The sequence below is a fragment of the Leucopleurus acutus genome (assembly GCF_964270905.1).
Source record: "Leucopleurus acutus genome assembly, chromosome: 6".
NCBI lineage: Eukaryota > Metazoa > Chordata > Mammalia > Artiodactyla > Delphinidae > Leucopleurus > Leucopleurus acutus.
In genome coordinates this window covers 85,456,934-85,483,708 of record NC_139149.1, presented here as the reverse complement: position 1 = coordinate 85,483,708, position 26,775 = coordinate 85,456,934, and the positions used below count along the sequence as shown (strand labels likewise).

General features: G+C 43.3%; 1 protein-coding gene across 1 annotated transcript in view; it reads right to left on the bottom strand.

Moving 5' to 3' along the window:
• Positions 1–26,775, bottom strand: part of KIAA2012 — a gene marked incomplete at both ends in the record, with an annotated part of 116,581 nt that overhangs the window by 38,459 nt on the left and 51,347 nt on the right. Inside the window, 2 exon segments of the mRNA XM_082840707.1 lie at positions 4,252–4,389; positions 18,486–18,562. Of these exon segments, the coding sequence (XP_082696833.1) occupies positions 4,252–4,389; positions 18,486–18,562 (215 nt within the window).

Here is a 26,775-nt window from a genome sequence, read left to right as displayed (position 1 = left end):
TGGTGGTCAACAAAGCTGGTTTCAAGGACTCTAGGCACTAGAACTTGCCTCCTGAGGGGCCTGCTCCATCTTAGGACAACATCTTGAGCCCAACATTGTTTTGCTGTTACTTCTTCTCACTGAAATCCATGCTGTCTTTTCCCCACATGACCACAGGATTCAGTGGCGGTGACAGCCATCCTCTGCTTGGTGGCATGTGCCCACACCTGCCTGCATAAGTAAAACGCAGGGCTGGCCCCAAACCAGGGGCAGGGGACTGTTCAAAGTACCTGATTTCAGGCAGGTTCCTCTGCCTTGATTTGAGGGTACCAAGTGATAACTGCCTGTGTGAATGCTGTGAGGTGGAACTTATTTCTCATTCTTCACATCTTCTGGGCATAACATACATACTCTTTGATGTCAGTGTTGAGTATAAGCATATTCAATTCTGTATCTAGCATTAATTGGCATTATTGCTATTTTCTTCCCCACTACCACGAACTAACCCTGATAATTTATTAAAATTCCTGGGGAAAAAAAATCTCTACCTTAATTTATTCATCAATTACCATTTCTTTTTCAAAAACAGATTTTTAGGGCTTCCCTGGTGGCGCAGTGGTTGAGAGTCCGCCTGCCGATGCAGGGGACACGGGTTCTTGCCCCGGTCCGGGAGGATCCCACATGCCGCGGAGCGGCTGGGCCCGTGAGCCATGGCCGCTGAGCCTGTGCTTCCAGAGCCTGTGCTCTGCAGTGGGAGAGGCCACAACAGTGAGAGGCCCGCGTACCGCAAAAAAAAAAAAAAAAAAATTTTAAAAAACATGGTTCAAGTTTTACGTGAACCCAGATGTACTCTGGATCAATCGTGTTTCCCCACGTCTAAGCGTGATACGGATTATCCTATAAAATGGGCTAATAGCATTGCCTTCAGTGTTATCAATAGGTTTTTAAATTTGAGGAGGGTTCCACGTGTAATAACTGAGAAATGAATGAGTCTCTCCTATAGCAACCTGCGCCTGCCTCTGCCACAACACCGTGCTGATATTATCTGCTTCTTTGTTTATCTTCCTCTTAGATTATAGGCTCCTTGGAAGGCCAGGGATGGAGATGATTCATCTCTGTGTTCTCAGTGCCTAGCACAGTGTCTGATATACAATGGATGCTCAATATATGTTGTCTGAAGGAAAGTGGATGATCATTGGGAGAGAAAGCTTTATGTTGGGTCCACAGAATGCAGGTGGGAGTGAGGGGAAGGGCAGAGTACTGGAGAGTCAGAAAATATTCTGCAGCAGACTGGATGAGCGCACAGGGATGGAATCTTCTAGAAGGAGCTGTGCTGGATGCTTAGCTAATGTGGTAGGCAGTGCTTTTGATTGGATAGGACTCAGTTGGGGTCTGCAGGGTTGAAAACATGGGACCTGGAGCAGGGCTGCCTGACTTTGAATCTTGTTTCTGCCATATTCCAACTGTATGTCATGTGAGAAGGTACTTCAGCTCTCAAGACCTTAATTTTGTCATCTGTAAAATGGGATAACGCTACCTACTTCTTAGATTCGATTTTGAGTTAAATGAGTTCTTGCATGTAAAACTTAGAACAAAGCCTGGCATGGAGTAAGTGTTCATTTATGTTAGCAATTGTGATTATTTACATCTCTTTCCATTTTCCTTTTCTGCCTCAATATTTTTATTTCTTACCCTCATCCCCTGAAATGTGTACTGCTTCCAACATGCACCAGGAAAAAATGAATGAAATGTCCTGTGACTAGGCAGGAAATACACAAATGAAATGTGTCGACTGAATTGGACAGCCTGTATGCCTTTCTTGATTTGAACTCTCCATCCTTTGCTGTACAATCCTGAGATCTGTGTCTTTCTACAAGGCACTCCCTAAGAATCTGGGAGCTACCGTGTCAACAAGGAGAAGGTCTATCTAGGGGGAGCTGTTAACACTGAACAGTTGCAAGAAAAGATATAGTCTTTGGGGCAAGGACTGGTCTGGGAGTCAGAAATTCTAGCGTGTCCCCATGAGTCTCATGTAGAAGCAGGCTAAGTTACAATTTCTGTGAGTCTTGAAAAGGGTGGACTGGAAAGCGGGCCCTAGGGATAACAATGCCTTTCCTTCTATAAGGAAAAGGACGCCAAAATTGCTGGACAAAAAAGTGTAATACAAAAGCATTGTGGACACTAAATACACAAAAAATTATTGTAAAATTCCTCACTTGCAGCTTCTAGAGGCTCCATAAATATCTTCTTATTTCCATAGCAATTATCAATTTACTATATATGTTGCCTGGAGCAGGACAAGGATTTATCTGTTTTGTTTGCTGTTGTATCTCAAATGCCCAGAAAGTGCCCGACACATATTAGGTAGTAGACGCTCATTATGGGTTGAATGAATGAATGAATAGTGGTAACGATGGTATCTCATCCCAGGAAGTACCAATCATAATTCTTCAAGCCCTGAGGGAAGAACTAAACTGTTGCTGAGTAAACGAAAAGGGTAGTTTCATTAATATAAGTGTTTTGGGATGAACCGTGTTCCTCCAAAATTCATATGTTGAAGTCTACCCTCAGTACCCCAGAATGTGACAGTGTTTGGAGACAGGATCTTTAAAGAGGTAAAATGAGGTCGTTAGGGTGGGCTGTAATCCAATATGACTGGTGTCCGTATAAGGAGAGGAGATTAGGACACAGACTGCATGTAGAGGGAGGACCATGTGGAGACACATAGAGAAGATGGCTATCTATTGACACAAGCAATGAGAAAGGCCTCGGAAGAATTCAACTCTGCTGACACCTTCAGCCTGGACTTCTAGCCTCCAGAATTGTGAGAAAATAAATTTCTGTTGTTTAAGCCATCCAGTCTGTGGTACATTGTTGTGGTGACCCTAGCAAGCTAATACAATGAGTAATGAATCAAGGTAATTATTTTGAATACTTGTAGCAAAAATCTTTTGTTTTGCTCCCCAGAATCATTCTCTTATTCAACTTTTAGGTTTTCTTTTTTCCTTTTTGAGACACTCCTCCCCTCCCTCCTATGAGTTCCTGTGGCTCCAGGCTGGGAAAATCAGAGTATTCCATCCCCCTGGCCATGGTGATTCATTTGCATACAGGCATGTGACCCAAGTTGGGCCAACGATTTAGAAAACAGAAGCTCATGGCTATCTTGCAACCATGGGGAAAGAGCCTATCTAAGAGGAAACAGGAAAGCAGAGCCCAGCCATGGAGAGAGACAGATGTGGGGCAAATACATGACTCTTAAACAAAGCCCCACCTTGCAGAGCTGGGATTGGGGTCGTCCAAAGAAGATGTAACCTAAGAACTTTGGATCAGTGAGTTTAGGAGGGTGACCCTCACGACCTTGGACGTCCCTGCCAGTCTATAGCACGGGATAGTACCACCATCAAGAACCCCATGAGTATTTGGTTTCTTCTCCTCTGTTTTTGTCTTTCTTAGTCACTTCTCATCAAGGGCCTGGGATGTTGTCCTCGAGGGTAGGATGAAGGATCTGAGATCCTTCCATGCCAAGACTTGCTTTGTTCCTGATCAATTTCATATATTCCAAGGTCATATATTTCCTGTTCATTCACGTCCGAGGGGGCAAAGAATGGGGAGGAAGAAGGTTTTAAGCCAGAGGGCTGTGGGATGAAAAGGGGGTCAATTCATGGATCATTTAGGAAGCGTCTTCCATGTGCCAGGCGCTGTTAGATGCTGGGGCAGGAAGGCATATTGCAAAGATGGACAAATGCCATCTCCACCACAGAAACTCTCAGTACCCTAAGCTGGATACAAAGCTGAGCTTGGGAGAGTAATGAACTCCTAGAGAGCAGAAAACAGGGTCAGACATCCAGAAGAGGATTGGCAGCTGCCTTCTAAACGGTTAACTCAAGAATTAGTCTTCCCTGCAGTAGGAGTATCAGCTCTGCCAAGTGACGGTGGTAAAACAGTAACTATTATTTTAGCTACTGTCAAGATAAAATGAATTATATTTGCCTGTTTTATGAGTGGTTCAAGGTTATCCTTTCTCCTTTCTGTTCCCTGTCCTCCCTCAACCGAACCAGACACCCAACTGATTTGTCCCCGATGGCTGCCTGCGATTACTGTCCTAATTTGTTCTCTCTACATGTGCTACAAACTGCCTATTTTCTGTCCCTTCTGATAAAGCAAGATCTCTGAGGGACTTCTGAAGCTGTTTTTGTACCATGCAGAAGTGCATTAACTGGAATTCCTGTGTGTGTGTCTATAAAACCCCTAGTCTTCTCAGTGTGAGAGCACCTTCAGGAACGGCGTCATGTCGATGTGCAGCTTACGCGTGTAAAATTCTTTTCTGTTTGAACATATCAGCCCTTTATTTATACAACTTTGAGGCTCTCCTGTCTTCTGAGCTGCTGCCTCCAAGGACTGCTGGGCTCCCTGTGAAGAGAAGCAGAAAGTCCCACTTTCATAGGAATGATACACAGTGTGACAAGAGCTAGTCTGAATCCCCAAATATTTATAGAAAGCAATTCTTCATCGTTGGAACACTAATTGTAACACCTATTTTTACCATGGAAGACACAGGGGATCCATATGTATAGAGAATAACCCGAGTTTGGTTAATAATTCATACCTGGGGTTGGCGTAATGGGAAAGTGGGAAAAGGGACCTTATGTTCGAGGGTAGCACTCATTTTATTTAATCCTCTCAACAACCCTGCGAGGCACTATTGTTATCCCCATTTTGCAGATGAGGAACTGTTAAGTCACTTGCCCAAAGCCATACAGCTGTTAAACGGTAGAGCCGAAATCATGGACTGCCTAAAGCTCCTTTTATAATGAAGTCTTTTTTGATACATCTACAGCTTCTATGAACAGGTATCAAACCTGCCTTGCAGCAAATAAAGTTATATCAAGATTCCAGTTTATTCCCAAATTTAAAATGTATTTGATGTGTTAGAAAGAGTGATTTGAACAAATCTAGAAGAGAGGGAAGGAAGAATGGGCCGTTGGAGGAGTCTGGGAGGCCCTGGGGGCTCTCCCATCTCCTGTCGCCACAACATGCAAATGGTGTCATGCCTCAGAGCACGACAAAGTATAATCTGAACTTGCTTTCCAGCCCATGCCCCATACTGCAACCTAGGTGATCTTTCTGGATGCAGACTGGACCACATCATTCTTCAAAGGTCCTTACCCTCAGGATGAAGGCCAACCTTCTTAAAAGGCTTGTAAGACCCTTCCTGCCTGGCCCTGGACTGTCTCTCCTATCTCATTCCGTCAACAAATATTTATTGAATGCTTGTTCTATGCCCAGGAGAGAGGATATGGCAGTGTAAGAAGCAGACAGAAGTCTTCACTCTCAGGAAAGCTGCACATACATCCTACTGAGGGGGAAGAGATAATAAGCGAACGGGTGGAACATAAGTAATGTCTGAAGGTGATTCGTGATGTACAGAAAAATAAAGCAGAGAGGGGAGTGAGGAGTAGCTGGTGAGGGTGGGTGGAGGCGGCAATTTTAAGCAGTCAAGGGCCCCTCTTCCCACCTGCCCTGGCAAGAGAGCAGTGCTAGCGCAAAGCCCGCAAGAAGGCGAGGGAAGTTTCTGTGGGGCTCTCTGCAGGAAGTTTTGACCTCGCTGTGGGAATAGCAAGTTCAGAGGGCTGCCATCAGCACTGACCCTTGCTTCAGTTCCTGGAGCAAGGCTGCCTGCATGCCCTTCCCTCCCCGGGAAGCACACCCCTCCCTTCTAACTCCTCTGCATCCTTCAGGCCTGGCTCATCTGTGCTTCCCATGACAACCCAGAGAACTGAGCCCTTCCCACCGTTGCCCAGAGTGACACTCATGCTTGTACAGCCACCTCTCCTCCGCACTAGACTGTAAGCTCCATGAGGGCAGGAACCACAGCTCTCCTGTTTCCAAGTAGCTGCAGTGCCAGGCACAGAGTCTGGAAATGAATACACACTTGATACATACTTTCAGAATACACACTTGATACATATACTTGATACATACTTGCAGAACAAGAGGAATGATAACATTACTGGCAAGCTACATGTTATGGCCCAACTTAGTTAAAATAGGGAGGGCAAGATTCCGAAGGCAGCAAGGAAGATCCCATGTGCTGCAACTAAGACCCGGCACAGCGAAAGAAAGAAAGAGAGAGAGAGAGAGAGAGAGGGAGAGAGAAAGAGAGAAAGAGAGAGAGAAAGAAAGAAAGGAAGGAAGGAAGGAAGGAAGGAAGGAAGGAAGGAAGGAAGGAAGGAAGGAAGGAAGGAAGGGAGGGAGGGAGGGAGGGAGGGAGGGAGGGAGGGAGGGAGGGAGGGAGGGAGGAAGGAAGGAAGGAAGGAAGGAAGGGAAAGAAAGAAATAGAAGAAAAAATTTTAAAAAGAATAAGGAGGGCAAGAAAGACAGCTTTCCAGGAAGCATGTGCTGACCTCCAGAGGCCTGTCCTCTGCATAGCACTGGCTCCTCAGTCCCAAAGAGGAAAGTTACTTGTTATTTTTCAGGGCTGATTTCCGGGGTCACATACATTAGTGTGCCATGAGATCACCCTGGGTGTGGATTTGATAATTTCCATATTTTCTAAGAGACTAACTCACGGATGGCTGTCTCTCTGGGCGTAACTCTCCTTCCCATCACATTTATATTACTTTTAAGTGTTAATGATGAATTAACAGTTCGTGGGTCCCCACAAGCAGTCATCATTCCGATGAACACCCACACCCTTTTCCTTTGTTTTGAAATGTGGCTAGAGAGAAAGATTCTTCTGGACAAATACATATCCAATTTTTTGTCATCTCAGCTATACATCTGATTCACTTCTCAGAGTGAGACCTCCCTTCCCTGTTTCCAGATCAAATGAAAGCGTTTGGTCCAGTCAAGAATCAGACGAAGTATTTCAAGCTTTCCAGCTTCCGAAACCATGCATGAATCACTGGGTGGAGTAATAGAAATCAGACAATACTGATTTGAGGGAGATTTCTCTATTATCTATAAGAGAAGATTTTGTGTTAGGTCGGAGGACAAAAGGCACAGCCAAGACTAGTTCCAATGGCTGGAGTTACTTTAACTCCTTATGTGGGGCTCAGATTAAAGAGTGGGGAGTTGAGAGGCTTTGAGAAAAGTCTCTCCAAATCGCTTGACCTGTAAATCGTTTGATAAAACAATTCTCTTGACTATGTGGCTTATCTCCCTAACGTTTAGGGGCCATCAATCCTGGCTTGATGGAATGTTTCCAGTGAAGGCTCTATAGTCACTGGAATGTGCAGTACTGTTGTTGCTTATTATGATCAAGTATTCTAACAAACAAATGATAGTGAAAGGGGGTTTGGGAGATGGGAGGAAAGAAAATTAAATCCTTAAAGAGGTTTCTGGGAGGTAGTGGTAAGAGGAGAGAAAGACAGTTGAAAGCAGGAAAGAAAGCTATGCATTGGGGTGGTTTTTCATTTCACTTTATTCATTTAACTGATATTTATTGAGTGCTACTGTGTGTGTCATACAAACAAACACATGAAGAAGCAGAATGATTTTAGATGGTGATAAATCTATGAAGACAATGAAATGGTGACAGGATGGACTTTGGTGGGGGAGGGGATGGGGTTTGCCCTTGGGTGATCAGGGAAGACCTCGCTAGGGAAGTGACATTTGAGCAGAGAGCTGGGTGACAAGAAAGGGCCAGTCCTGGAAGGATCTATCTTTAGCAGTCAGTGTAGCCTGTATCTGATTATTCAGAGGGGTTCTTTGAAAAGGAAAGTAGAATTCCTGATATCTAGACCTGTTCTGCCCCAGCCTTCTGACTCCATCCTGGACCCTGTGAGGTACCCCTCTGTTTTCTAGGTGGTAGAGCCATCATAATCGACACTTGTAGCTCTTAAAGATGGCAGAATAAATAGTAAAAGGGAGTTAAGGCCTCAGGGAGTAGAGGGGAGAAGAAAACAGAAAGGGAAGGAAAACAGGGCAAGTAGAAGAAAGTGGAGATGCCTGAAGCTTTTTCGTTTTTTTCTGTGTACGCTTCAGTGGGAATGATTACAAAACTGATGGCAGGGTGAGATGCTTAGCAGAAAATCAAAACCCATTCCTTCACCTATATTGTATTGTAAATACTTTAATATTATTATGTTCTGCTAAAAACACCTGGAAGCCTTTCTCTTCAGGAAATGAGACAATAAAGATTAATGAGTTAATTTGGTAAATCTGATTTGAATTGCACAGAAGCCGTTGTGTAAGTGCTTGGCATTTAAAAAGTTATCTGACATTTAAAAGGAGATGACTGTTAATGAATTCAAGAGCTAATCTTATGCTCCGACAGACTGAGCCATGGGAAATCCACGTTTACTATCTTGCTGTAAACATAATGTGATTCACTTGAAAGCCAGAACAAAAGAGAGCTATCGGCTGTTTACTAATATCCATTTGCACACATATATAACATAGTAAAACTAACAGAGGACGTCCATTAAACAAAATACATATCATTTCTTTTCTTATTCTTGGGTTACACTATCTGAGCTACAAACTCAAGGAGAAACCCTCTCTCCAATAATTTTTCCTCCGCCTTTCAAGTTGTGTATTTTGAAGGGTCACCAGCATGGGTTGGCTCTGAAGTCACTGGAACGTCTTACCTTAAGAAGGAAAAGGAGATTCTAAACCCAACCAGCTAGATCTCCACCTACGGGTCCCACAGAGCCACCACAGGCACAGATCTGTCGCAGGCAGCTCTTTACTTCTCCCACTCCTTTCTAATTGGGGTTCCCCATCCCGGTAGCTGCGGCTTCGTGGTTCCAAGAAGAGCTATGGTCCCTCATTAAGGAGGCTGCAACACTCTCGTTGTCTGTCTCCCACACAGCTCACAGCTTCCTTCTGCCTGAGAGCAAGCTGCCAGGAGTCTCTGGGAACCTGTGGGCAAGCTTGAGCTGGAGGAGGAAAACAGAAGGAAGGAGGGCCTCTGTAGCCAAGACCTGAAATACGCTACACACCCCGCCATTATCTTAATGCATGGAGAGTGGGGTCGGGAGGCCTTTGCTGAAACCCTCATGTGGTCCATCAAGTTGTCACATCAAACCTCTATGCACACAGGGCGTTTGTCCCCTCCTGTGAGCAAACAAAAGGAAAAGAGTCAGACGCTTCTTTGGACCACCGGGCCCCCCTCCTTGGCTGACAGTCTGTCCTTCCACTTTCCCGGAAGGTGAGGGTCCGGGTGGCTCTGAATCCCGGTGGGGATGGAGAAGTCACTGAGGGTGGGGACCAAATCCTGGAGAAGGTCACTCCTGCCTGGCGCTAGGAGCTCAGGGGTCTGGCAAGTTCCCCTGTGCTTGGCCTTCCCAGGCCCTGTTATTTCTTGCCCTTGGCATTCTGTGGAACTAAAAGTGGGCAGTAGGAATGGGGACATAGGTGGGGCTGAGTGGGGCATGGAACTCTGCTGGACTCCCTACGGCTGGGCTTCCTGGGGAGGGATCTGAGTGGGCCAGGGGCTCTGTATACACTCTCAGCTCAGGTTGACGTGGAGGGGACCCAGCCCGTGCAAGGCCAGCCACCTGGCCACCCTGAGTCCCACTCTGAGATCTTCTCTCTGTTTAGGTTTCCCTGGCCTGGAGGAGCAGGAGAACTTTAGTCTTCAGAAGGCCAGACGGAACATCAGGATCTCAATTCAACAACCTGGGCTGCTGCATGGCCTCCTTCTGAGGAGCAGACGGGACCCCAAACCGCAGCGTGGTTCCATCCATCGCAAGTCTGCCCAGTGGTCCATGTGCCTGTCTCCTGCGTTCATCTTGGCCACCTGACATCCTGGCCCACTTTTTATGTTCTCAAGGCAATTTGGTGCTGGTGAAATGGGCCGAGTGGACAGTTTTAGGAGGGTTCCACAAGGAGGCGTGGGTGGAGGTACAGTTTTGTTGGAAACCAGAGAAGAGCTTTCTTGTTCCCCTCCTGTCGCGAATTTTAGTCTTCATCCACTTCATCCTCAACTCTATGGAAGGAGATTTTTACATCCTCCTAAGCATTTACAAATTAGCCCAAGAGCTAGCAAACAGTGGACCAGGAAGAGAAACACAGCAATCTCTAGTCTTAACTTCTATGAGAGACTCATGTGGCGGCTTTTGTCAACTCGTTAAGCTTTCTGTGCCTGAGTTTCTCTACCTCAGTGTTTTCCTCAAGGAACTTTTGAATAATGAAACCCAGGAGACTTTAATTCCAAGGCTTCAACTATCTGGAAGTAAATCTTATCTAATTGACATTGTTCTAACTGACATTCTCCTCAGTTTAATTAAGTGCTTTGTTGACACAACAGAATCATTGTTTATCTGGCTTAGCAGAAGCTGGAGGAGAAAAAATGTAAGCCAAAATAGTGACCTCTTCTGCCCCAGGGGAGATAGAAGATAGAACTTTTTCTGTGAGGGGGTGTCTGGCTACATTCAGGCCGGAACTCTGCCTGTATCTGAGAGATGATACATCCTGTTTTAGACTTAGATGGGGAGATGGGAGGTGGTGGGGTGCAGGGTGGGAAATCTGAACAAGTCCCCAGCTCCTTCTAACCCCAAACTTTAACCCCAAACTGTGTGACTTCCTTGTTATGTTGGCTCCAGTGTGACTTTTCCAAAGTGACAACTGAGAGACAGGGAATCTCAACTTGCAAACTGATTTCATTGTAAAAAAAATGAAATTTTCACTAGAAAAAGAAATGTTACCTGTGGTGCTTTGATTCCCACATGGGCCCATAAAAACTTACCTAACCCATAATTTAGCTTGGCTAAGGAGCTGAACTAGTCCTGGTAATGCTGGAATAGCAGAGGGCTGGAAGAAGAGAAAGAAAGATATCCTTTTCTTTTCTGCCCCCTTCCCTTCCATTGCCCGCCTGTCCTCTGACCTCTCACTGTTCCTGGGCAGCCATGTGCTGGGGGAGTTGGGGCGCTGCTGGATACGGGGTCCTCACTACAAAATTCTCTGCTTCACCCTCCGCCCCTCCCCCTCCCCTCGGCCTTCAGCTGTGCTCCCGTAAGGGGTAGGGAGAACAATTAAAAAACAATCCACAATGAGATATGAGAAACCCAAAGGAATCTGCAATAGGTAGAATTACATAAAGTAGTGAAACAAAATTCCAGACAGCATGGAGGATATTTGAGGTGTCTGGGCTTGGGTGTTGAGGGTGGGTGGAGTGGAGGAGGGGCGAAACGGTAGGTAGATTGACTTGTAGCCCTTTAAGTTATTCCTGCCATTCAAGCTTCTCCTCTTCTACATCTGCACCCTTAGATTGTACACAAGCTCCGAGTTCTGTTTTATAATAGCTTTCAAGCAGAGGGCGAGGGAATAGAATAATAATTCCTATTGTAATTTATCAGGATTGCCTAGTGACAACATTGTGCTAATCCTTTTCCATATGTTGTTTCATCTAATCATTGTCACGACCCCATGAGGAAAATATCATTGTCCTTTGTAGGTGAGGAAATTGAGCCTCAGAGAGGTTAAATAACCTGCCTGAAACCACACAGTCAGTGTGGAAGAAGCTGGGATCTAAAAGCAACTTTGTGGGATTCCCAAACCAGTAGGCCTTTTGGCAAGTGCAGGTAGCATGTTTAATGGGGCCCCATCTGTCATGACATCTGTTTCCTCATCTGTAAATGACAATAACTGTACCTACCTCATAGGGCTGTTTTAAGGATTAAGGGAGATAATTCTAAATCCTGCACATAGGAAACCTCAAAAACATTGGCTGTTATGACCATTTAAAAAGACCCTCTTGATAATGGAGGGATAATTATTGAAGCTTATGATAGGTACATGGAGGATCATTATACTATTCTCTCTACTTTTGCATGTATTTGAAATTTTCCATAATAAAAATAAAAAAGAAAATCAGGCACATATCATGTGTCTGGTTGGATCCAGTAGCCAACAGATCAATAAATACAGACTTACTGGAATAAATAATAGTTGCAGTGAAAATTCAACAAATAAAAGTCTCGACTTTGTAATTAAAAACAAGTCCCTCTCAGTAAATTATCCTTAAATTGTCAATGGAGTTTTGGGTTTGACAAAGTAATCCTGTGGGTAAGATTGAGCCAGAAGATGAAGTTTGCTTAGATCTTCAAAAAAACCTTTGAATCAAGTTCCCCAACCAAAGCTATTTACAAAACCAAGGAGAGTGGTGGGGCGGGGTGATGGAGGGGGCAGGCTGAGGGGGGAAGAGCATGGAGCTGGAGAAATGCTGTGCCATGCCTTTAGAAATGAGAAACAGGAGGATAGAAGGTGGGGAGGAAAGGGAACTTCTCCAGGTGAGGAGATGCAGATGGTTAATTCTCCCAGGCATCCCTGCTAGGCCCAGTCTCACTTATCAGCCTCCAAAAAGATCTCCAAGCAGGATGCCTAGTGACACATCCAATCTGCACAAGACCCAAAGCTTCTCAGAGGCTGAAACACCAAATCATGGCAACCAACAGTAGGAAGTATTCTGAGATGGTGTGAGGTGTTAGAGAAACGGCAGCTGAACTTCTGTATCATTTCACTGGAAAGAAAAGAAGTGCAATCTCCAAATCCTACTTAGAGGCTCTTTTCCAACCAGGACATGGACCTTAATGTCAATAAGAGATTTATTTGTCAATTTTTCTTTTTTTGAGGAGCTACCGTGTGCCAAGAACTGTCCTAAACATGTGAGATGCTAGGGTGAATAAAGCAGAATAAGAAAAAAAAAGTCTGTCTTTAAAGAGTAGTAGCTTGCTCTCTTAGAAAACAGCAAAAAAGTTCAACAAAAGGCAGGGTATGGTTCAGAACGACACTGAAACAAAAGGCTACCTTTGTACCTTGCACAAAAACTTAGTGTGTCTACAGGTGTTCTATTTTTCTCCTGAAAGAAGAAGGCTGAAAGGGGAGATGAACACCATCTGTGAAACCACCAAAGAAACAGATGGGGTAAACACAGGTTCATTCAACCTAAATCCTTAGTGCGCTAGAATTACAGGCTACTCTTTGAAATCCAAAAGAGGTAAATTTAGGACACATAAGATCAAATATGAGTTTATACTGTTGTAAACTCATGAAACCTGAACTCGAGAGACAGTATAGGTCGAAAGAGAAGTGGCTTTGTGAAATGGGAAAAGGGGACATAATTTTTGTTTAACAGGATTTTTAGGACGCTACCAAAGTTCTAATCCCCACAAAGCAAAAAAACAAAACCCAAGATAAAGCAAGTGAGAAAGGATGTTTGCTTTCTCTAACAAAGGGAGAAAACCGACAATGTCAAAACTCGTGACGGTTTCTTATTTTAAACAAAGAGATGCAATGATTCTTGGGGAATCTAATTGAAGTGTGAGCTTCTACTTTGATACTCTTTACTGACAACCTCTCTGCCCTGACAACTCCATAAACCAGTGGGCTCAGGGCCAGTCTTGTCCCAAGCTTACATAGATGGATCTGAATGGATTAGAGAGTTTCATACTTTGAGATCCAGACTTTTCAGAAAAACAGGTGAATTTGTTGCCTCCCACCCCCACCAAAGTCTAGGATCAGAGGGATAAAATGCTGAAAAGGGGCTGAGATCCTCAGAAGGAGCATTCTGATGATCTTACCCAATAATCTAATAAAAACCTAATTAATGTTAAATAATTTCAACTAACAGTAGTTAAAAAATAATGGCACTATGGTGTTGACCCTTGTTTCGCTTGCTGTTTACTGTGACTCCTCATCATTTTAAGCTAGACTTGAATAAAACCAGCTCTCCTCATGATTCATTTTTCCTCCTTACAGGGAGAATTTTGAAAAAGAAAAGAAAAGAAAAGAAAAACAATGACAAACCAGGAAGACAAAATAAAAACAAAAGACTCAACCCAACATAGTCATAATTTCAAACGAGCATGACAATTTCAAACGAGCATGACTGCACTTTTTTGCAAGCATTATTTGCAAGTCTTTATAGATACAGTATTTTTTGTACATAGTTGCAGTCATAATTGACATCACTTTGATTTCTACTTTTAAAATGAAATCGGTAGTTTGCAATGTGGGGTTGGGCTGGGGTGTGTGTGATTTTTGCCTTCCAGGGGACGTTTGGCAAGGACTGGAGACTTTTTTTTTTGCTGTACCTGGGCCTCTCACTGTTGTGGCCTCTCCCGTTACGGAGCACAGGCTCCGGACGCGCAGGCTCAGCGGCCATGGCTCACGGGCCCAGCCGTTCCACGGCATGTGGGATCTTCCCGGACCGGGGCACGAACCCGCGTCCCCTGCATCGGCAGTAGGACTCTCAACCACTGCGCCACCACGGAAGCCCTGGAGACGTTTTCTGACTGTCACCAATCAGGGGGTTGTGCTACTGGCATCTAGTGGGTAGAGGCTAGGGATGCTGCTCAACATCCTATTGATACGATACACAGGAAAGCTCCCCACAACAAAGACGATCTGGCTCAAGACTGCAATGGTGCTGAAGGTGAGAAACCATGTGTTAAACCTTTTGTATTAAATCACAGTATCTATGATGAACAAGCATCACTTTAATGCCTGAATTAAACCCCTCACAATTTAGTCATTTCTCTGGCTGTTTCCAATTTTTCTCTGTTATAGATGCTGCTGCAATGGACATCTTCACTCACTTTTTTTCTGCTGAATTATTTCCTTAGGATAAATTCCCAGAAGTCAGAAATACTGAATCAATGGGTATGAATATTTTTTCATGTTTTGCAAGTCATATCGCCATTTTGCTTTACAAGTGGATTGAACCAAATTACAACCCACCAGAAGTGTATAAGTGTACCAGTTTTACCAAAAACTCATCAGTTGTGGGTGTTACCATGAAAAACAGGTGAGAGGAGGCACACATCTCAAATATAAAATGGTACCTCCAGTTTGCCTCAGTTTGAATTTAAATTGCTACTCAGGATGAATATTGTTTCCACATTTGTTTTCTATTGCTATTATTTTTGATATGAATTGTTTATGTCTTTTGCTTATTTTTCTAACGGGTTTCAATGTTTTTCTTTTAAAATTGAATGGGATCTTTACCAAGTATAGATAGTAATGCTGCTGTAGTTAATTCAATTATAATTATTTTTCTTACTTTTTTTTAAAAAAAGTTTTACCTCCCCCCTCCCCCGATCAGGATAGATATGTTAACACTTCCTGCTAGAATTTTCATTTACAATTTTAATACTCTTTTTAGGTGCTGGTCACTTCACCCAACCTTTCACCTCTATCTACATAGAGAGGCCCTGGGGAAAAGGAAAAGCTTCTCTAGCGATTGATGTCAGCCACCGAGGTTAAGAGCAGGGCTCGGTCTCTGACTGTACCCCCGGAACTAATTTCCCTTAATCAAATGAAACTCCTTAAGAGGATCCACAAGGCAGAAAAGAAAATATATGTGAAGGAGAATACCAAATTCTGTGAGGGGTTTGTAGGACCTGCATTAAAAAAAAGGGCACCATACCTTTAGGAGTTCAGAACTGGCAATGCTCCACATGCTGCTATTAATATGCAAAAAATGCCTTCATAAATACTTGATTCTGTTCACAGTGGGGAGGCAGTTCATTTGAAAGAGGAAATGGGAGCTTGGAGTTGAGACATGTCTGCTTGTCTCCTTTTTCTTTTTTTATTTCTCTTTTCATCTCCACATTTCCCCTTGTAGGTTTCTTCCCCCTCCTCCAACTCCTAGGAAGTCGTTGATGTCAGTGACTACGCATTTCTATTTATGGATTTACCGCCGAGGCCCTGATTCTCGGCCAGGTGCGGAAGAGGTGCCTCAGTGAGGCGCGAGTCCCACGGTCTGCCATCCTGTGTCGGGGGGTGGGGGTGGGGGGGCGGGAACCCTCCTCCTTCCTGCTCACGCCCGCAGCGCAGACCTCTGCTTCGGAAACGCACAGCGGAGGTTTTAAAATCCAACCAGTAGGGGGCACCAGAGGCGGCCTCCAGAACCCGGTAAATCCCGGAAGCCAGTCACGTCTGCAAAGCGAAGTCTGTCTTTCTCACCCGCCCGTCAGAAATGGGTTTCCAAATCGAGGTATGTGACTTCTCGATAAAGCATGGTGATAACAACATATCCCACCTTTGGGTTTTTTGTTTTTTCCCTCGCAGCTAGCACACTGATAAAAAAGTAAAGGTATTTTGTGTGACCGAACTACTAATATGGTCAGACCCCAGTGAAGGGAGGGAGGGGGTGAGTCGGGCGTGGCGGGGGGCGGCATTAATGGAAAGGAAAGAAGAGCAGAAACTGCTGATGCTGATAAAGATCAATTTTGTGTGATGTCCTAGCCTGCTTCAGAGTGGGAGGGCGACAGTGGAAGGAATCCACTGAGTATGCCAGTGGCCCGTCAGGGTACGTAGCCGAAATCTGCTGGGCAGAAATATGTTTCTAAATCCTTCCAGATGATTTACAGTAAACATGAAATTAGTCATTTCCATGGAATAGGTTGAGAAAGTAGGGAAAACTGAAGTCAGTGATTAATCTAATGAAGAGTCGTTAGCCTCAAGAAGTAAGGGGGAGGGGAGGCAGGGGGGACACCGCCCCCTCCCGGACCCCACCCCCCTTTCTCTGTGTTTGGGGGCTGGTGGGGCTTCCTATACTTTTCCTCAGATGGTTTTGCTTTGGGGGCTACTACTAAAGGAAATAAGACTACTGCGACTTGAATAAACCAACTGGTGGGAACAGCCCCCCTCCTTTCACGAGGGAGGCACAGGCAATGCCCCGAGGGAGCTGGTTTGCCACGGCTGCGCAGGGGAAAGCCAGGATTAGAGCTGAAGACCCTCAGTCTGCTGTTCCTCTTTCTGACTGCAAGGTTCATAATTCAGTCTAGGACTTAATTTGACATGACTGAGCCACTCTTTTTTTTTTTGCGGTACGCGGGCCTCTCACTGTTGTGGCGTCTCCCGTTGCGGAGCACAGGCTCCGGACGCGCAGGCTCAGCGGCCATGGCTCACAGGCCCAGCTGCTCCGCGGCATGTGGGATCTTCCCGGACCGGGGCACGAACCCTCGTCCCCTGCATCGGCAGGCGGACTCTCAACCACTGGGCCACCAGGGAAGCCCTGAGCCACTCTTTTATTGCAGGTGATATGAGGTCTCCTGGAATACAACCACGGGGCTGTGTGAATTTGGAGAGTTTAGGGTTATATGAGGTATTTGCAAGGCCTTTGCAGTTGTGGAATTATCGAATGACAGCACATTTTCCTCAGTCACAGACTCTCTTGAAAAAGAAAACCTTCTAGATCCCTTATAAAGGGTGTCTTCAAAGCAGGCACGTAAAACAAAAACAAAAACATGCAAATGTTGGTTCTGTGGTTCCTCAGTAGCAGTGAGGGTCGACTGGGCTGTGTTTCAGCTCAGGGGAGGCCTGACCCGGGCCCAGGGTCCTAACAGGGAGAGCTCAGGTTCTTCCTCAGAAGCGGCTAGGCACACACAGGAAAACAAAGCTACCTTTATTATTACTGTTTTTTTAATGAGTGTGAGGGAAGAGGAGAAAGGCAGGAAGTTGGAGATAAGGGAGAAACAGAGACCATGCCGGTGCCACCCCCAGTCCCGCCATCCTGCTGTCGCCCAGCAGGGGGAGACCTGAGAGAGCCCTGGGCTGTGGGGCTTCTGCCCCAGCTTCTCTGAGACCCGGGAAGCTCTAGGAATTCCCCTGAGTTGTCTCTCTAGAGTGAATCTGAAGACAGTGCCAGCCTCAAAGCTTCAACTGAAGGAACAAATTTATAAATATTTGCGAACATACGTCCTTGAACCACTAATAGATATATATATATATATATATATATATATATATATATATATTTAAATTGGGCTCCTTTTACGTATCTGACATGGGCAAATGTTAAATCAACTTTGTTACATATTCTTTTTTTTTAAATTAATTTATTCATTTATGTCTATGTTGGGTCTTTGTTTCTGTGCGAGGGCTTTCTCTAGTTGTGGTGAGCGGGGGCCACTCTTCATCGCGGTGCACGGGCCTCTCACTGTCGCGGCCTCTCGTTGCGGAGCACAGGCTCCAGATGTGCAGGCTCAGTAGTTGTGGCTCACGGGCCTAGTTGCTCCGCGGCACGTGGGATCTTCCCAGACCAGGGCTCGAACCCCTGCATTAGCAGGCAGATTCTCAACCACTGCGCCATCAGGGAAGCCCGGTATTCTTAATCTATTCAGATAAAGCATTTTTTCCCTTTCTTCACAGTATCCTTGCATTTTTTTCTTGATTGCTATTTTTTCCTCCCTATTAGGAATGAGAATTGGAGTAGAAAAATGGGCCCATTGGCACAAAGTCTTAGTGCCTACTGCCTCGATGGAGGATGCCTTTCTGTGTTTCCTTGTTCCCTTTTTGACTTTGCAGAAGTCAGGGAAAGGCCTATTCAGCTTATTTGCACACGCGAAGAGCCAGACAAAACAGTCCAAGTTGAGTTAAGACATTCCAAGTCTATGAGTTAAAGAACATTTGTGATTTTATAGTCTACTTGTCTCATTTAATTGATGAGGCAAATGAGGCCCAGAGAGGTGAAGCATCTCACCCAAGGTCACACAGCAAGTAGGGACAACAACCCCAAAGTCCAGTATCATGCTTATGCAGAGTCAGTACTGTACCTGCTTCTCTGGCTTTTGGGTCAAAGGTGAGGTTTCATTAAGATTCATGCGAAGATCAGTTCTGGATTCAGTGTTTGCTATGATGAAAATCAGAGAGAAAAGGGTCAAGGTTGTCAGACCTAGGTCTCATGAATTTTTATATATACCATACCCATATATATATATGGGTATATACCACATATATTTATATATACCACACACCTAGCTCGTATGTGTAAGATTGGAAACACACACATGCCTATGGCATTCATATTTACTCACCAAATAACACATGTAACCTCTACAGGCACAGTCTAAATGCCACCTTAAATATAGTGAGACTTTATATTCAGATTTCTCTTTTCTTGTTTTGGTTGCTCTTTAAAAGAACAAAAGTATATTCTTTGTGCTACTAAAATTCAGATAAAGCTGAAATTAAGAAGGAAATATTGACAGAAAAAATCTGCTGATCCTGTTGAATATAGATTTTCTATGATCCTACTTCACTGAGGTAGGAAAATGCTTCTGCAACCTTCCAGATAGAGAGATCAGAGACTTCCCTTTTCCCTCATATTGTGGAAGGGCAACAGGAGAAGTGAAACATGAAGCAAACAAAGGCAGAGGCCAAAAGGGGGCTGATGGGAGGGGACTAATGGAAGTCATGGCGCTCACCCTGAAGCAGGCACTACACAGACACCGATATGTGGTTGGCGTGTAATCTGCACGACTCTCCTCCATGGTTGTGTTATTGTGTTATCATACTCTCTACAGGTCTGGAAGCTGAGGCTCGAAAGATGAAGTAACCCACCCAAGGATGTACAACTAGTGAGGTTTTGAGGAAGGATTTGAGTCCAAGACTGCCTCACTCAAACCTCATGCTGCAAAGGGATAGGATTGATTTTGTTTTCCTTTTTTTCCCCTAAGAAAGTAAATTTAATGTTTATAAAGGAATGTTTATTTGAGGGACAGATTTAGCTAAGTGCATGGCTCCCCTGACAAGGATTTTAGTCTCTTGTGTGGGACCAGTGTCCAACAAAAAGTTCTTTACATACTTGCTACTCCTAAGCAGCTCTGGTAAGAGTCTGGCCATATGTGATTCTGCATCTTTGCCTCTTTGACCTAAAGCCTCTACTCATTCCTTGTGGGCTGACCTTCCCTTTTCTGTTGTTTCTCAGCTGTTCTCATCTATCTTGTTTGAAAATGGCTTCTGCACAGATTTAAAACATTTCTTATTTAAGACAGCTGGGGAAACTGAGGCCCAGAGAGTGACTTCATGTGACTGACTCAAGGCCATATCTTGAAAGAGCGCAAGCCCAGAACCTGAACCCAGACCTCCTGACTTAGCCTCTCCTACTCTCCCCTCCACCTCACACTGCCTCCTGTTAACCTCACTTGGTCTTGCCACATCACAGCTGCTTGGCCCGGATCCATCCTCTGCACAAATCCAGCCCAACAGAATTGTGTTGCGATGAGGTTCACTTCACTGTGGCTTGGAAGGAACCATGGGTCTCTTAGAAATGAAACTTATAAATTCTAATGCATAAGGAAAGTTCTTGCAACACCAGGAGAATGAATCAGTCAGCCAGAGTTCAAGAAATGTAAACACATTTTTAGATAGGAGACTGAAAAATTGCTTAAGACTTCTCCATTTCTTGGGTCAAGACCCTGGTAATTTACTGAGGTCCGAGCTGTCAAGGAGGAGACACAACTCAAACTGCATTCCTGGGAGATAAAGCAATGGGGGTGGTAAAACTTTCTCCCTGAACCATGTGGCAGAATCTACCCCTCTTATCAAGTTGAAGAAACTGACCCATCAACCAACGCAGGCAACTGGCTGTGAACACAGGCCTAGTTCTTTCCCATTATTCCGGAGCTGGTGTGTACATTCACAGACTACAGACAACACAGCTTCCAGGCCTGCCTGAAACTGGGAGCTCAGAGTCTTTCTGTGATGAACATTTCTGCCACGAAAGAGATAAACAGAAAACACATTCTTTCCCTGGCCGCCCACCATCAGGCCTGAGTAGATTTTCAAACGCTAGCATTAATCTAGCCACAGGCTTTTAGCAAGGAGATAGCATTCCCACCAGATAATCAGGCAGTTTCAGAGATGACCCTTACTAGATGGGGTCTCATCCCAAACCTCTTCTGCCTTCTTCAAATCATGGGATCCTTCAGCAAACACTCAAAACTTGAAAAGCAGGAAAGAGCATCTGATGCTAGCATGGAATATGGGTGCCTTAAAACTTCTATTTCAGCCTATGTTGGCCATGTTTAATTCCCAAGTTGTTTATTGTTTTAAATAAAAATGAAACATAGTCATATTTATTCCCATTGTTAAAGAATATTTATTTCCCTTGGTATAGGATGCTCATCTGATATCAAAATAGAGACTGAACTCCAGAAAGTCACCTTATCAGACACAGTGGACCACCTGATTCCTTCCTAGATGCGTGTCAGGGCTTGTGAGAGAACATCAGACCTGCAGGCGCCAAAGTGGCCAAACATTTGGTAGGTACAAGGGCAGGAGCTATCGAAAGTGCTGGCAGGAGCCTCTAAATTATGTGTAGGGTCTTTTTCCACACATACCATTTCTGAGCCATGAGTACCTTTTGACCACTAGTGTGCACTCATGGAACTCCCTCCCATAACTTTCAGTAGTTCATCATTGAGGAGGGGATATATCCATTGCCAAACAGATCTCAGAAAGTACCTTTGCCTTCTCACAGCTTTGCATGTGGACTTGCAGCAGAAGCCAATGGGAGGAGGCCTAAAAGTCAGCCTCTGTACCTTAATGGTTTTGTATTTTTGGTCGAAAATGGAAAATGCAAATTCCAGGTTGTTAAAAAAAATTCTTCCCAGTAGAAAATAACCATAAAAGGAAGGATAATTCTGGTCCCTTTACATAGCCCTGCTGATCTTTCCTTCTTTACTTTATATAATAAGACTCAAGATGCCTATGACCTGTAGAGCTTTCATCATGTTATAATAAATCTTGAGTCTGTTTGTTTAATGCAGGAGATCAAGACCCAAGATGGCCTTTTGGTATTGTCATCATCAAATTATTGGAACAAGATTTAAGACCTTGTTTATGCTACACATTTTCACTTTAAATCTTCCTGGTTGAGGAGGAGGGTGAGATGGGCATATCAAACAGTTGCTTAAGACCTGAGAAAGTCTCCAGCCTAAAGACATACCCCAGGGAGCTCTATTAAAGGAGCCAAGTAGATCTAGAAGATATGAGTCAGTCTGAATTTAAATATGGAAATGCCTAGTAAATACAAGGACAATATTTTTCTTCCAATTTGGGATAACTTCTTTTACTTACTTATATCTTCTTAGACCAAGGCTTGCTCAGTCTCAAGAGTCTAGCTTTGGGAACACCAGCTTCTCTCAAAAGTTCATAAATTATTTTTTATGGAGAGGTCCAAAGGTACATGGCAGTTTACCAAGCCCCAAATAGAAGGAAAGCTAGATGACGGAATTGAAATTCGAGTTGTGTAGCAATAAAATATCAACTACACGAGAAACCCTCCAATCGATATACATCATAGGATTAATAAGGATACCTGTAGTGGAAGATGGTATGGAAGAAGGGAATTCAAAAAAGAGGCTGAAGGTAGAGCTACATACAAAGCAGCCAATAAATTCAATTCAATATTCTGCAGAAAATATTGTTCTTGGTCACTTGCTCTCAAACAAATGCAGATATCTGGTCTCCCAGCCTCTGGTCTTACCCCCTTCAATCCATTCTCTACATAGCCGGGAGAGTCATTTCTCTAAAATAAAAATCTGGTTATGTCAGTTTCTGTGTAAACAGGATCTCACAATCTTTAGGATAAATTCCTTAGTTGCTGCTTATGGGCCTTCATGATCTGGCTACTGCCCACCCCACCAGCTGTCTTTCTCATTACTTCCTCCCCTACATGTACCTTGGGGTCCAGGCATTACAGGCTGCTTACATTTCTCCCATGCCACCATGTTCTCTAACCTTGATATGGTGCTTTTCCCTGGAGCATTCTTTCCTCTTTTCTACTTGGCTAGTTCCTACATATATCCTTAGAAACTCAGCTTAGGTGTCCTCTCCTTCCAAAAGCCTTCCTAAACTCTAGGCTGAGTTAGCCTGTGCTCATCCATAGCTCTCAGCACACTCCACTACTGTGGATGACTTTAAGGCATGGACTTTATCTCTCAACTGTATCCTTATGCCCAGCACATTATTTGGCATTAGTAGATGGTCAACTACTGTTTCCTGAGTGAATGAATGAGCAATCTTTATGTGCTCTGTAAAACAGACACACTAATTCTTTCTATCGGACATGTTCTGATGCTGGTGTCTTCATTAATTTTCAAATGAGTAATTGCTAGGAATGAAGACAACAGCAAATGTAAATCCTTAGGCCACAGGGAGATGTGTGAAAGAAGCAAGAGAGAAAGCAGGAGGAAAAATATCCTTAAGAAAAGCCTCATGCTTCTTTATGGTCTTTTTGATGAGAAGATAACACAAATGTCTGAAGAGTGATGAAACAGAAGACAGTATTTATGGATTACTAGTTAATAAAAGTTATTTTTTGATCACTCTGACAGAACAAAACTTAATATTCTCAACTTTATTATAGTTGAGAAATATAGCTGATATATACACACACAGACATCTTGAAATCCATACCAGCTTTAAAATGCATTGTGCTGGGCTTCCCTGGTGGCGCAGCAGTTGAGAGTCCGCCTGCCAATGCAGGGGACACGGGTTCGTGCCCCGGTCCGGGAAGATCCCACATGCCGCAGAGTGGCTGGGCCCGTGAGCCATGGCCGCTGAGCCTGGGCGTCTGGAGCCTGTGCTCCGCAACGGGAGAGGCTGCAACAGTGCGAGGCCCGCGTACCACAAAAAAAAAAAAAAAAAAAAAAAAAAAAAATGCATTGTGCCAAGCATGACTTCACTGTTTGAGCAAGGTCCGGATCCCTCATGCATATCATTACACTAAATGGACAGTGGATCCTGGCTTTAGGAGGGACACATCCTGAGAGTTTCAAGAGTCCTTAGATTTGTGAATATCCCTAGCGTATATTCATATGACCAGTAAAACTAAAGTAGAAATGAAAAAGGAGGGGGAGTTCTTCAGACTCTTAATAAGTTGATAGATAAAGGATTAGAGTGATTTATAAAACTATTTTTTGGCAGAGAATCATCAAATTGTTAGACCACTTCATTTTCTCTTAATTCCATCACCAGTCCCAGAAATTGGCCTACTTTATAGGGCCATTAAAAATAGAATCAGGGGGTGGGGGTGGGCAGGAGGCATAAATTGTGAGATTGGGGCTGACATATACATACTACTATATATAAAATAGATAACTAACAATAACCTGCTCTACAGCACAGGGAGCTCTACTCAGTACTCTATAATGGCCTACATGGGAAAAGAATCTTAAAAAACAAATGTAATGGTTACCAGGACATGGGGGTGGGGGGAGATAAATTGGGAGGTTGGGATTGACATATACACACTACTATATGTAAAATAGATAACTAATAACATACTATATAGCATAGGGAACTCTACTCAATACTTTGTAATGGCCTACATGGGAAAAGAATCTAAAAAAAGAGCGGATATATGTATATGTATAACTGATTCACTTTGCTGTATACGTGAAACTAACACAACATTGTAAATCAACTATACTCCAATAAAAAGTTTTTTAAAAATCAATGTTCTTCTTTTTAAAAAATAACTTCACAAGAGCTCTTGCACATGTTACAGTGAATACAGACCACAACGCTGAGGTTGGCTGGGTGTATTCACTAGCTTAGTGATGGTCTTCTGTCTCCCAGCCTCGCCATATCTATGATTTGACTTCCTGCCTCCGTAAAATGACAAATTGTATGTGTCTCTGACTTCTGAAGTCGTTTGCAAATAGTCAAAACTGGCTTTCAAGTCCACAAATACCCAAGTCTGCCATCTATATAATTTTTAAAAATTCTATCATTTTTATCTGAAAATATTCCTTGGGGCGGAGATCAAGATTGCAGAATAGAAGGACGTGGAGCTTACCTCCTCCCACAAATACATCAAAAATACATGTAATGTGAAACAATTCTCACAGACTACCTACTGAAAATATTCCTTAAGAACAAAAGACCAAAAAGAAAACAAAAAGTTATAAAAGCTCTATAGATTCCAATGAAGAGATGTTTTAAACTGCTCTTTGAAGAAGAACTACAATCCTGCAGCCTGTAGAACAAAAACCACATTCACAGAAAGATAGACAAGATGAAAAAGCAGAGGGCTATGTACCAGATGAAGGAACAAGATAAAACCCCAGAAAAACAACTAAATGAAGTGGAGATAGGCAACCTTCCAGAAAAAGAATTCAGAATAATGATAGTGAAGATGATCCAGGACCTCGGAAAAAGAATGGAGGCAAAGATCGAGAAGATGCAAGAAATGTTTAACAAAGACCTAGAAGAATTCAAGAACAAACAAACAGAGATGAACAATACAATAACTGAAATGAAAACTACACTAGAAGGAAGCAATAGCAGAAAAACTGAGGCAGAAGAACGGATAAGTGACCTGGAAGACAGAATGGTGGAATTCACTGCTGCGGAACAGAATAAAGAAAAAACAATGAAAAGAAATGAAGACAGCCTAAGAGAGCTCTGGGACAACACTAAACACAACAACATTTGCATTATAGGGGTCCCAGAAGGAGAAGAGAGAGAGAAAGGACCCGAGAAAATATCTGAAGAGATGATAGTCGAAAACTTCCCTAACATGGGAAAGGAAATAGCCACCCAAGTCCAGGAAGTGCAGAGAGTCCCATACAGGATAAACCCAAGGAGAATCACGCCGAGACACATAATCAAATTGGCAAAAATTAAAGACAAAGAAAAATTATTGAAAGCAGCAAGGAAAAAACAACAAATAACATACAAGGGAACTCCCATAAGGTTAACAGCTGATTTCTCAGCAGAAATTCTACAAGCCAGAAGGGAGTGGCATGATATACTTAAAGTGATGAAAGGGAAGAACCTATAACCAAGATTACTCTACCCAGCAAGTATCTCATTCAGATTCGAAGGAGAAATCAAAAGCTTTACAGACAAGCAAAAGCTAAGAGAATTCAGCACCACCAAACCTCTCTACAACAAATGCTAAAGGAACTTCTCTAAGTGGGAAACACAAGAGAAGAAAAGGCCCTACAAAAGCAAACCCAAAACAATTAAGAAAATGGTCATAGGAACATACATAGGGATAATTACCTTAAACGTGAATGGCTTAAATGCTCCAACCAAATGACACAGGCTTGCTGAATGGATACAAAAGCAATACCCATATATATGCTGTCTCCAAGAGACCCACTTCAGACCTAGGGACACATACAGACTGAAAGTGAGAGGATGGAAAAAGGTATTCCATGCAAATGGAAATCAAAAGAAAGCTGGAGTAGCAATACTCATATCAGATAAAATAGACCTTAAAATAAAGAATGTTACAAGAGACAAGGAAGGACACTACATAATGATAAAGGGATCAATCCAAGAAGAAGATATAACAATTATAAATATATATGCCCCCAACATAGGAGCACCTCAATACATAAAGCAACTGCTAACAGCTATAAAAGAGGAAATCGACAGTAACACAATAATAGTGGGGGACATTAACACCTCACTTACACCAATGGACACATCATCCAAAATGAAAATAAATAAGGAAACAGAAGCTTTAAATGACACAATAGACCAGATCGATTTAATTGATAATTATAGGACATTCCATCCAAAAACAGCAGATTACACTTTCTTCTCAAGTGCGCACAGAACATTCTTCAGGATAGATCATGTCTTGGGTCACAAATCAAGCCTCAATAAATTTAAGAAAATTGAAATCATATCAAGCATCTTTTCTGACCACAATGCTATGAGATTAGAAATCAATTACAGGGAAAAAAACGTAAAAACACAAACACATGAAGGCTAAACAATACGTTACTAAATAACCAAGAGATCACTGAAGAAAGCAAAGAGGAAATCAAAAAATACCTAGAGACAAATGACAATGGAGACATGACGATCCAAAGCCTATGGGATGCAGCAAAAGCAGTTCTAAGGGGGAAGTTTATAGCTATACAAGCCAACCTCAAGAAACAAGAAAAATCTCAGATAAACAATCTAACCTTACACCTAAAGGAACTAGAGAAAGAAGAGCAAACAAAACCCAAAGTTAGCAGAAGGAAAGAAATAAAGATCAGAGCAGAAATAAATGAAATAGAAACAAAGAAAACAATAGCAAAGATCAATAAAACT